Source organism: Hevea brasiliensis, chromosome 6, assembly GCF_030052815.1.
Source record: "Hevea brasiliensis isolate MT/VB/25A 57/8 chromosome 6, ASM3005281v1, whole genome shotgun sequence".
Taxonomy (NCBI): Eukaryota; Viridiplantae; Streptophyta; class Magnoliopsida; order Malpighiales; family Euphorbiaceae; genus Hevea; species Hevea brasiliensis.
The window spans coordinates 98350465-98363925 of record NC_079498.1 but is presented as its reverse complement, the minus strand read 5'-3'; the positions used below and the strand labels follow the sequence as shown (position 1 = coordinate 98363925).

General features: G+C 34.1%; 1 protein-coding gene across 1 annotated transcript; it reads right to left on the bottom strand.

Annotated features, from left to right (window-relative positions):
• Positions 1 to 1057: 1057 nt before the first annotated feature.
• On the bottom strand, positions 1058 to 9881 carry LOC110641922 (ubiquitin receptor RAD23b). Its single transcript, XM_021794153.2, has 12 exons — positions 9642 to 9881; positions 9111 to 9272; positions 6105 to 6137; positions 5915 to 5979; positions 5789 to 5830; positions 4200 to 4377; positions 3992 to 4126; positions 3825 to 3899; positions 2013 to 2060; positions 1801 to 1910; positions 1446 to 1524; positions 1058 to 1331 (listed from the first exon to the last, which is right to left on the bottom strand). Exons 1-12 carry the CDS (start codon positions 9705 to 9707, stop codon positions 1215 to 1217), a joined length of 1110 nt encoding a protein of 369 aa, XP_021649845.2. The 5' UTR covers positions 9708 to 9881; the 3' UTR covers positions 1058 to 1214.
• Positions 9882 to 13461: the final 3580 nt, after the last annotated feature.

The window sequence follows — 13461 nt, the reverse complement described above, 5'->3', positions numbered from 1 at the left end:
AAATATATCAATGTCTATAATCATGCACTAAAATTAAAATATAATCCTATAAATATGCTAGTTAATAATATATGTAGTTAATTTATTAAAACCAATCATTATCTATACAGATCATATCATCTATAAAGGGTCCTTACCAAATTCACATTCGGTAAACTTCTAACCCATTTATTTTCTATTTGCAAGTCTATACCCACAAAGAATTTTCATAGATCACAACAAGCATCTACGATTCTTCTCCATTTTCATTCATGGAGTTTGCAATGATCATTGTGTTCCAAGCAACATCTTCTCTTGGCATCATATGCAAGACTTCACTTGAAAGTTCCAAAGTCACACTTGGCATACATCTAATCTAGAGCAGTTGTCCTCGTCATGTCCTCAGTAAACCAATGCCTAAAGACAACCATGAAGCTTTCCAAATTTGTAGAAGCAGCTCTAACAGCAATTAAACTCAAATGAGCTCATCAACCGTAAATTAAAAATTTATATATTTTATAAACACATTTTAATTAACTTTATATAAATATTTAATTTTAATATTTAATCTGACAATTAATAAATTAAAGACCTTAGACTAAATGCACCAAAAAATGTTACCTTTTTTTTCAAATTCAGCTTTAAAAAAAATAACTTTTCAAATGCGATATAATTACATTGCATACAAAAATACATAATTACAATGCATAAAAATAAAAGTAATTTTTTGATACATCCGATCATGTCCCCATACGAGACATGTATCATCGTCCTTAGTCATGACAATCTCTTGCTCCTTTTGTCTAGAGTTTACGTGCCTAGGGGAAAGTGACATGCAAATGATGCATTCATGGATAATTAATTATTAATCACGATTATTTATGGGGTTAAGGCGTAAATGATTTATGCGGTTAAGGTGTAAATGTAATATTCAGAAAGACAAAGCTACTGCTTCAGGCAAGCTGAATTGCACTGGGGAGAATCCAATGTACCATTTCTTTCGTCATCATCTCAATTAAAATATTTAGCTTGCAAAGCGTTTCCCTTAGATTACCTAAACCAAGCATGCCATGACACATTCTAAAAATTACTTTTTAAGGATTGGTGATCAGAGTTTACAATGTAAACCCTCCAAAAGATGCTGATAGAGACAGGGATCCATCTATTAAATTATAATAATAAAATTAAAAAAAAACAAAACAAAACTATGAATCCGACTGGGTAAGGTTCTCTGCTCAATCCTCAAAATCTCCAGCATTTTCCAACAAGTAGTTAGCGGCCAACTCCTCATTGCGATCACAAGCCAAAAATGCCTCGATGACAAGGGCTCTATCAAATCCCATTGCCTCGAGCTATAAATGGGAAAATTTAGTTAATTAGTAAACTCAAATGACAGGGAAAGCAATATCCATAATGACAAAAATACAAAGGCAAAAGCCAATAATGCAATGACAATGAATAGATACCCTTTCAATAGCCTCCTGTTCGGCAGGGGTTACGTTGATAGCATGAGGCATGTCTTGGTCAACCTGATCAAATATATCCCTAAAAAAAAACACACACACATAAATTAGGGACTGTTGCAATGTCATAAAGTTCTGTGCAAAGAGAACTTATTTGGCAATTCTGAATCCCATATATTTTAAACAATAAAAGCAGACCTTCTACTAGCAATTCACAAGATATTGGTGGTGATTGCAACACTGATAACAATGATGAAACACTATCCACTAGATACAGATTTCTTTGTATCCTTAATGAACAAAGAGTTATGTTCAACAGTCTTTTTTATGGTTTACCCAATGCCCAATTACAACTCACCCTTCAGACTCTTCAAGAGGTTCATTTATTAACTGAAGAAATTCAGCATGATGTTCTTGAATCATTCTTAATATATGGGGGTTTTGCTTCCCAAGCTCCTGAAGCATGGGCTGTTACAAAAGCAGTAGATTGAACTAAGATATAGCAAAGTTCATTATAGGAGGAAAAAAAAAAAAAAAAAGAGAGAGAGAGAGAGAGAGAGAGAGAGAGACCTGTAAAATTTGTGGATTTGACTGAACCATCGAACGCAATGCTTGGAACTGGAGAGGGAAAAAAAGAGTAATTTCATCACACAAATTCAGTTAAGCGCTCTGAGCATAAATCAAGTAGCATCATTGAGAGGGCACATTTCATTCCATGTAATAAAACACATGATGCTTCACATGCATTGTTCTTTAGAGAAGTTGTCAAATTGCATAGTTTACTTTCTTCTATATTGTCTGATAGGTATGCCAAGTTTGTTAATTACTTTTGGAAGACATTTTTGTAGGTTGTTTGGCACTAAATTTAAATTTTCTTTAGATTTTCACCCTCAAACAAATGGTCAAACTGAAGTTGTAAATCATACTTTGGATGTTTTGAATAGGTGTCTTGTAGGAGAAAAGCAAGGCAATTGGGATAGATTCTTCCTATTGCAGAGTTCACCTATAACAATTTTGTAAACCATTCTACAGGTAAAAGCCCTTTTGAGATTGTTAATTGGTATTCCCTCGTACCCCCCAATTGACCTTGTTCCTCTTCCACCTCATATTCGTGTTTCACAAACTATTGAATCTTTTGCTCAACATATTCATGATTCACATGCTGAGGATAGGCAAAAGATTGCTTTAAGTAATGAAAATTACAAACTTGCTGCCGATGTGCATCAAATGAATAAAGAATTCAATGTTAGTAATTATGTTATGGTTTGTATTCATCCTGAAAGATTTCCCAAAAATTCCTAAAGGAACTTCATGCTCAAGCCATTAACCCTTTCTCCCTTTTGCAAAAACTTGGATTTAATACATATTTACTTGATTTAACTAAGCAAATAAATATTAATCCCATTTTCAATGTGGAGAATTTGTCACCTTATCGAGGCACTTTTGAGCCTCTACTTAGCCTTCTAGTGTTTTTGCAGGTCAACTTGTGCCAAAATCACCATCTCTTCCTTAGTCTAAAGATGCCATTGCAACTGTGCTTAATGATCAGTTTGTTACTCCCTCATAAGATGGATTTCATAGATTTCTAGTCAAGTGGCAAGGTCGTCCTGATTCCAATGCTACTTGGATCACACAAGAAGAATGTAAAACTTTGGATCACTCTCTCTTGGATGCTTATTTGCAAATCAACTCTATGGAATTGAGTTCTTTTCAACCAGGGGACAATGACGCAAATCCTACTCCTAGAGATTTTAGGGATACTTATTTTAGGAAAAAATATGGAAAATAGAAATTGTAGAGATTTATGATTATGTACTCCTAATTAGATTGGGATTTCTAATCCTAAAGTTTCCAGGGTTATACAAACACTACAAATAGGCCTAGTTATTTTCATAATTTTCAGACTATGATATGACAATTATTTAAGCATAATACAATTGAAAATTTGTTCTGTTTTTCTTATGGATTTGTTCCTTTTCTGTGTATATTCTTATTGGTGCTACCTTAATGCTGTTACCTTGACAGAATGGCATTGTTAGGGGGAAAAAGCACATGCACATGACTTGTGGGGCAAATATTGATGTGATCAAATCTCTACAATTTCTATTTTCATAATTTTCAGACTATGATATGACAATTATTTAAGCATAATACAACTGAAAATTAGTTCTGTTTTTCTTATGGATTTGTTCCTTTTCTTTGTGTCTATTCTTTTTGGTGCTACCTTAATGCTGTTACCTTGACAGAATGGCATTGTGAGGGGGAAAAAGCACATGCACATGACTTGTGGGGCAAATATTGATGTGATCAAAAGGAAGAAGGTTTAAGCATCTTCAGGTTTAAATGCATTAGAACAGCAACAAATGATAAAAAGCACCACACCTGTTGATTGCTTCTTAGGAAATCAAGGGATCCAAGTCCCTCGCCACCACCGCCAGCAGCAGCAGAAAGTGTCTCCTGGGGACGCTCCACATAATTGAAACATGAAACATGAAAAACAACTTGTATAATGCATGATGAAAGTTGTCCAGAATATGAAGTAATAATACCTGAGGAAACATATTCAAGGGAGATGTATTGGGCGCTCCAGATACAGGTGCAGCTCCTGCTGCATCTATTTCAGTTTCCTGACCTGCAGGGAAATCAGTCACTGGGACAGCAACTTCCGCTGTTTCTGGAATACCCTGAAGACCAAAAAACATAATTAGCCAATCTAAACAAAGATTGCTGAAGAACATATATCGTGTTTGGACATACAGAGTACAAATAATCCACTGCTCGTTCTGGATTGTTATAAGCTGCTCGAAGTGCTCGAGTAACTGTTTCTTTATCCCAGTTCCCACCTCCCATATCCATTATCTGTTGAATAGTCTGGTCAAGATTATTACCAGCAACTAAATTTGAAGCAGCTTGACCATAGGTATCAGCTGGTGCACTGCAACAAAGATATGGCACTTGTATCAGCCCATAATTCTATAATTTATTGCACAATATATGTATTTTCTAAGTTTAAAGTCTAAGTTTAAAGGGAGGGAACTAAACAACAAGATAATTGGAAGATTATCAACAATAATATTTCACATTGCCAACCCACTTAAATCCACAAAAGGAAAAAAAAAATAAATACACAAGTAGATGTCAACAGTAAAAGCAAAGAACAAACATCTTTACAGGAAAGGCTCATTGCCACATTAAGAGAAAATGCAGAGTAAGAAATATTCCATGAAATTATTCTTAGATGTCAGATATCATAGGCAACCAATCATTTTTTTTTTTTTTTGGGGTTGCTATTTGACATGCATGGCTTGGGTATAAGACCAGAGCCAGTATTCTATCATAGGCATCCCCAATTTACCGGCTTTATCTCTTCAAGATTCTCATCGAGCCTGTTAGGAACAAACAGCTGGATGTATTCAATTAAGTTTCATTATTATAATCCAATCCAATTATTTTATAATTGTTTTTACATATTTGAATATATCTTAATATCTCAGAAACCTCTTTTTATAAAGCGATAAATTACTTTAAAGGGTAATTCTTGTTTCTTGATAGTTGATGCCACCAAAAAAAAAAAAAACTGTCTTTTGTTCAGATAGTAATTCTATCAAAAACATCATTTTCAAAACAAATTATTAGGTTTTATTGATTAAAGTATTCCAAAATATGAGAATGGGATCAAACAGAATTAAACTGAATTCCTGATTTCCATAGCAAATATGCTTCTCATGTAAAAGGACACCTCCAGCGCAAAAGCTAGGATTAGGGTCAGTTGTTTAACTCCTGTAATAGTTCCCTTGCTTTTTGACAAAGTTGTTTCCGCAACCCAAATCCATGACCTTCCTGTCCTTCCAGTCACAAGGCACCAACCTTAGCGCTGCACCAAGATCTACCCTCAATAGGCTTCTCATGTAATTTACCAGCCAAGGTTATTACTTCATGAAAAATTTTACCACAGAGGTGTTAACATGAAAAGAACAATTTTAGTCTAGATGTAACACAAATACACCAGTTACACTATAACAAAATGAACTTCATATTGAATGCGATCTTGGAACTTTATTTTATCCATCTTCCCAGTAATATTGGTGCATCACAAAGCAAAACAGACCAAGATTCCCAGTATCAGGGGCTAGATTTCATTGGACTGATCAAACTTATATCTTTGCCTATGATCTCTGATCATATCATCTAATAAGGGTGACCCAATGCACAAAAATTCCACACTTGTAGGCTCTAGGGAGGGTTGATGTATGCAAACTTACCTCACTTTGCAGAGAGGCTGTTCATATCATCTAAAAGTACACAAAAATAAGCATAATGATAGTGTCATAGGATAGAGCTCTTACGTAGCTGTTGCTGTTTCAGAAGCAGATGTGCTCTTTGGGGCCCTGCAATAACCAATTTAATAATATATGACACAAATCTGGCTGATGTCAAAATATTTAAGAAAGACAGTTCCCATATTAACTCACGGTGCTTGAACTTCAACAGCAGGAGTTGAGTTTGAACTTGGTGTAATTGTAGGTGCAGCAGCCGGCTATCATAGACAAATGGAAAACACTTTAGTTTGCATGTGTGTGCAGTCGCACGCGTGCGCGCGAGCGCGTGTGTGTGTGTGTGTGAGAGAGAGAGATTGTTCAACAACAAATAAAAAAAGATCACCTGGGTAGATGACGTCCCAGCTGAAGTTTTACTCTGTCAAGAAAGAAAATGATAGGAAGAATAATACAGTAAGGATACAGCAATCAAAAGAGGAATAATCAAGTTCTCATAGAGAAACCTTGTCACCTTTGTGCTTGTGCAAAAAGAAGCATAAATAGTTAAATTGATTAAAAGAATGCCCTAGCTTCAAAACCTCCCCAAAACTAACCCACATTTTAAAAAGTATAAATTGAAATAAACACTTTCAAGTTTTGCCCTATGCATTACAATTTCCATTCCTTCACAGTCCAATAATGCTTTAGATCATCAATTGGTTGGCTGTTAGTTCACTAACGAAGTAACAATTACACATCGTTAATATCATGAAATACCATTTCAACCACAAATTACCCCCTTTTACCATTAACCTATTGAATGAATGGGGGTACAAAAGCTATAACCACAAGCTAAGGAGATTTTGAGTATGCACTAATGAAAGCTATAACCTATTACATATATTGTTCTTGAGAAAATTTATTATTTAAAGCATACATGCAAAAATTGAGAAAAAAATGGTAAAAGAAAGGAAGTATCATCAACTAGGAAGAAAAATATGTAAAGTTTTTTGTTCCTGTCCCCCTCGTTTATTTGCAGTTATTACTAATGAAGTTTCCTCCACAACAACAAAATCAGGGGAAAAATGCTTAAAGAATAGAATAGTTAATGCATTGCAAGATTAAGAATTTTACAGCCATTGATCAAAATGATACAAAATTTATGATTTTAACCACAAACATGAGCAGAACATAAGCCACAAAAGAGAACTTGAATAAGGCAATGGTGGTGGTGTGGCAACAACACCACTATAGGAATGAATGACGTGTTGCTATTCACTAAATTTATCACATTATAATTTCCTTTTTTTAAAAAAAAAAAAATTTGTAAGAACAAATTTTATCAAGAAAGAAAGGATATCATAACATGAAGGATAAGAAATCCTCCAGTTCTAACCAACATAAAGAAGAAGCAACATGCAAAGATAAGACTAGAAAAATAACACCATCATATCAAGTTGAACAACACCAAAAGCACTATGTAAAAACCACTAAAGCAAAGCCCAAAGGGAAGAGAGAGGCCAAGAAAACCACCTTGTCCCACAGCAGCTTAAAGGACAAATCTGGTCTTTGAAAATGGGCACATTGCTCTCCCCCCAAGTACTCTATCATACAATAAAAATAAATACTCCATAATACAGAATTAAAAAACACAATTCCAAGGAATTTTACCATATTTTCTTCCAGGAAAAGCTTTACAATTTAAACCAACAAAAGCTTCCAAAGACTCTGTAAGCAAAAGCCCAAAGAGAAGAGAGAGGCCAAGAAAACCACCTTGTCCTACAGCAGATTAAAGGACAAATCTGGTCTTTGAAAATGAGCACATTGCTCTCCACCTGAGTACTCCGTCATACAAGAAAATTAAATACTCCAAAATACAGAATAAAAAACACAGTTCCAAGGAATTTCACCATATTTTGCTCCAGGAAAAAGTTTCCAAATTAAACCAACAAAAGCTTCTAAAGATTCTGTACGTGCCAATTCTTCTCTCCCCCCCCCCCCCCCAAAAAAAAAAAAAGAAAAAAAAAAAAGAAAAGGCAATTCCAAAATGACTAGAGTAGAGTGAATAGGCTAGACTAAATACATATATCACATCATAATGCAATAAGACCAGAGTGAATAGGCTACACAAATTCCACTTTACGTTTATTGCACTCTGCTATACAAAAACTTCTTACTTTCAAATGATCCCCACCGTGGACTTTATTAAAATGGAATACTATGTCAGTTATATAAAAAAACTCATATTAATCTCCAAAGAAGGGGAGGAAAAAAAAAAGTAAGCTCCTAGTAAATTTTATTTTTTCAAAGAAAGAAAGGCAAATTAATATGATTGACACAAGGACAAAGAAAATGGGATCAATGTATCTAGAAGGTAAGGTAATGAAAGGTAAGGTATCAAAACCTCTCAACCCACAAAATTGTTGAGTTGAAAAATGAGGGTTTTGGAGGTTTTGAACCCCCCCAAAAACCTACCTTAAAAACCTTCCTCCCAAACAAATCTATTATTTCACAAACTCATAACTTACATTCAAAAGCTTCCTCCCAAACATAGTGTAAAAAAGATGCCTATAGCAATTAAAATATTAAAACAATCAACAACCTAATAAACGTAAAGGATGAACCAGTGCACGAAGCATCCCACACTTGTGGGCTCTGGAAAGAGTTGATGCATGTAGCCTTACCCTTGCTTTGCAGAGAGTCCATTTCCATGGCTCAAACCCATGACCTCAAAATTTCAAATGGTAACAAACATATTTATTTGGATTCTGGAGAACATTTATGTTACAATAGAATTTAGCATATGGCAAATCTCAAAATTTTTCAGCTTCATGAGTCATAAGCAGCCAACATAATTACCATTACATATCTTTTTTCTTTTTTGTCTAACTATCTATTGTTTTCATTTTTGTTTGCAAGTGTAGTACATAGTATAACTGTATGGTATTGCAAAAAAACAATTTTTCATTCAAAGTTTAAAAGGAAATGGACCCCAAAAAATCCTAACTTTTGTGCACTTCTTCAATTTTTCCAATCCTCTTAATTTTATCAACCGTAGACATAAATTTTAACATTAGTGACTATTAAAAATCTTCAGGTTTATTTCATCACAACGTGAAATACCCTGACATATTAACTACTAAACCATCAGTCAACAACTCAACGTATCACATATGATATCTCTATGGAAAGTTGCTTAACCAATTTAAAATCCTTAAAAACCATTTCTATCATTCACAAAGAAAGCCCCTCTCAAACAATATTTTCAACATTCAATTTGACAGAATAAACATTCATAGGTGCAAATTGAATATTTAGATTTTCCACCATTATTTTTCAAACAATACCATAGAATTGATGACCATAAAAGCACAATAATATTATAATGGTAAAGCTAGCATAGAAGGAATACCTTGCTAAGCATTACAACGAGAAAACCATCTTCAGAGACCTTGTTGTCTGCTAATGTAGTCTCATCTTTCAATACTTTCCCATTGTGAATCAATAGTTGCTGCCCACATGGGTAATTGTCCTTTCCTTGCACATCTTCGATATTTTTCTTGACAGCCATAACCTTTTAACACAATAATTCCAATTAAATTAATCCCCAACGAACCTCTGATTAAACTGGTCTCATTTCAAACCATTATAAATAGTAACAATTCATACACTCGGAAAAATCTGCCAATTAAGCCTCCTATATTTCAAATTAACAAGAAGTAATATTAAAAAATCACAAAAAAAAGTGATAAACAAAAGCTCTAAAACTTTCCATGGAAAATTGCTAATACACCGAAAATTAATGAAAATTTGATACAATAATTTGGACTTATTTTATTTATTCCATCACTATTTAAAAAAAAAAGAAAAAAAAAGAAAAGGAAAATCAAATCAACTGAGGCATTGCTATTAACATACAAAGATATACAGATGAGCTACTCACTGTGTCAGTGGGCTGAACCCTAATTTCGAAATGGCTGCCTTTGAGAGTTTTAACAGTGAGCTTCATTTCGGCGAATTCGGCAAAGAGAGATAGAGAAACGACGACGCTTTATTGGATGAGAAGAAACCCTAGAAAAGTGACTCTGGGGGAATGAAGAGAGGACGAGGAACGGTGGTGCTACGTGAAGGAGGTGAAAGAAGGACACGCCAAGAGCATTAGCGACTTGGATTTCAGTTTTATTTATGCGTATTGTGTAGCACGCTACCTCAATGCAGCGCGGGAGTGTGGGACACGTCACCCAAATTAGAATTTCTATTGTTGTTGGAGAAAGTTCTGTTTAAATTTTCTTTATAAATAAATATTTTTATAATTTTTGAGGCTATTTTAATATTTGTAAATTAAAATTCATTGGCTATAAATAAATTATATTAATATTACTCTTTATACTTATTTTTAATTTATGTGATTATTTTTCATTGATTTTCTAATTTTTTTTAAATTACTTTAAATTTTTTGAAATTTAAAACTAAATATTTGAATGGATTAGTTATTCTAATTACTTTTACCATACATTTTGAATGCAATGCAAATTTTCTATTTTTGAAATACATTAATTAATATTAGGACAAAAAGTGAATTTTCATAAATCTTAGTTAGTGTTCAGTGCACATGTACCATCAAAACTATGTACTTCTTTGTCTTCTTCTATGAGTGTTCAGGTGGTGGAGGAGCATAATTTGTATTTGGGTCTTCCTATGGTGGTTGGTCGATCTAAGAAAATGGTTTTTTGCAAAAATTATGGAGTGCCTCTAGTCCAGGTTACAAAGGTGGAAGGAGAATTACCTTTCAGCTGTGGCTAGAGATTTATTAATTAAAATAGTGGCCCAAAGCCATTTTGTCTTATTTCATGCAGTGTTTCCACATACCATCGTCTTTTTGTGATGAGTTGAAGATGATGATTAGTCAGTATTGGTAGGGTCAAAGGACGAAAGAAAGGTGGATGTATCATTGTTCTTGGCAACAATTGTGTCATCTACAAGATGAGGAAGGGCTTGGTTTTAGAGATTTTGAGTGCCTCAACAGGGCTCTTTTGGCTAAGCAGGGGTGGAGATTGCATCAATTTCCTAATTCTTTAATTGCCCGTTTGTAGCAAGCTTGCCACTACCAGCGAGGTACATTTCTTTATACTTATATCGGCTCGATTCTTGGTTTCACTAGAGGAGCACTTTGTTTAGTAGGGATGTTTTATTGAGAGGCTTAAGATGGCGAGTTAGGGATGGTTCCTTGGTTAAAATTTGGTTTGACCCGTGGATTCCTGAACCTACTTCCTTCAAAATTGTGTTGCCACCTAATCTGTTGCCCTTAGATACTCCTATTTTTATGCTCATTGATGATCAAAATCGCACCGGGAACTGGGACCTAGCCTCAGTGGCTCTTCTTCCTATTGATGTCGAAAGATTGAAGCTCATTCTGCTGCCCAGTACAAGAAAACAGCGGATTAGAAACGAATTTTTGAAATAGATACAGTCTGTTTCTAACCAAAAACAATATTGAAATGGATTTGAAACAAAGAGATTCACAGAAAAAAAAAAAAACAATTAGAAATCAATTTGAAACGGAAATTTGAAACGGACCTAGTTCTGTCAGCAAAATATGCGCAAGAAAAATGGCGGGAGATGTTGAAATCGATTTGAAACCGATTAACAATGGAATTCTGAAATAGAACTTGTCTGTTTTAAAATGTAAAGGGGCAATTAGATGGCAAATATATTATAAACGGAAAGTAAGGTTTGTTTCTAAAGTAGAAACGGACTCATTATCCATTTCTAAGCGAAAATTGAAATATTATTTTCAATTATAATTTTAAAGTAAATTAGAAACGGATATAGTGTCCATTGTAATTTTAGAAACAGATATTATTTCCATTTCAAAATTGCTTATTTTTATATGTAAAAAAGTAAGACTTAGAAACGGAATGGTTTGTCTGTTTCAACTTCTAAAACGGAAAGATTGTCCGTCGCTAAATACTTAGCAATTTTAAAACAAAAATGCTTTCCATTTTTAAATATTATTTCTAATTTTATTTTTTATTAAAAAATTAAAATATTATTTAGAAACAAAAGTTATTTCCATTTCAAATCCGTTTGGAATTTGTAGTCATAAGAACCCCGTGATTTCTTCTTCCACATTTCACAAAAATACTCAATTCCCTCTTCCCCGTCTTTCAGTAGATTTGTCGGCTTGAAGCCCAAAACCACCAACTGCCATGCACTGTGTTGTAATTGTTGTCAAAGGTTTGATGGCCGTGCTCCGAGCATCCATTTGAGGGTCTTAATCTCACTCTCCTTCCCTATCTATCCTCTACTTGGCTCTCTCTATCTCTCTCTTCCCTCCCAGTTTTTTTGCGTTATAGGTATGAAAATTGGTTATTTTGTGTGATGCCTTTTTTGTTCTTCTTATTAGGGCTTTGGGTTTTTGTTGCATTTTAGGGTTTATTTTCAATCTATAATTATTCTTAGATTGACCTAAGAATTTCACTTTTAACTTGTACGAAAATAATAATTCTAGAAAAAAAAATGAGAATATGTAGATTGAAACTTGTAATTTCACTTGAAAAATAAAATTTTGTTGCTGTGAATATGTGATTAGAATATGAGTGTTGTGAATGTAAACAGAAGCCATGGAGCTTCACAATATTTCAGCGTTTTATTAAGTCAGCTTATTAATGAATTGCTACTGATTAATCATATTTTATGTAACACCCCTACATGCATAGTCCTATACATTCCACTGTTCTGGTGACCGGTGTCGGTCCGGATAGTCAAGGGGTTTAGAACCAGAATTAAGTCATCTAGAAAAGCCATAAATGAAAATAAATAGCTAGTACATGAAGATGAAATGAAAATTAAGATAACAAGGCATAATGGGTTAAATGAGCTGAGGGCACAGCGATTGATAACCGAACCGGGAAGTGACTGCGAGATCAGTCGCTGCCCTATTTTCGAGTGGGACCCTATGGCATTCCAGGCCTAAGAATTATTGCGAAGCTAAGGGTAATATGAAAATCACAGAAAAGAATTGAGAACAAGCTCAAATAATTGAATCAGGGTTCCGAAAGCAATTTAGCACTGTTGGAGAAACGGATCAGACTGGTGAGGGGCAAAATGATCAATTCACCCTTAGAGGTGACTTCTGGCCTAAATGTCCATTAAAATGTAGGAAATTAAAATTATGAAAAATGATCAAAAACATGAAGAGTTGTGGAAAGAAAAGAAAAAGGTGAATTATGATATCACCATTAGATAAGCATGATGTAATAAAAAATTTATTTATTTATATTTTGAAAATTAGGGGATAATTACTACATAAAGTGACCAATAAAGAAAAAATAAATAAATTCATTCCATCTTCTTCTTGCTTGCCGTCCCACTCCCTCTCTCTTTCACTCTCTCACTTAAACCTCCATGGATGAGTTTTGGGAGCTCTTAAAACCCTAAAAATTCTCCATAAATTCACTAAGTCCCAACATCAAAATCTATCCCTAAACCTTGCGAAGCTATTTGGGAACAAGAAGGAAGAAGAAATTGGAGAAATTGGAGCTTTGGAAATTCAAGAGAAAGGTGAGTTAATTCAGTCTTCTTTTTTTAGTGCAATTGAGTGAATTGATGTAGAAATTGATGAAATTATATTGAGAAACTTGAAAAATTTGCATGATTGAGAGAGGGAGAAATTTCGGCCAGCCTTGCAATTGAAGGGAATTGAAGTGTTCTAATATAGTTAAATGTGTATTAATGCTTAAAGGACTAAGGATAAATGATTT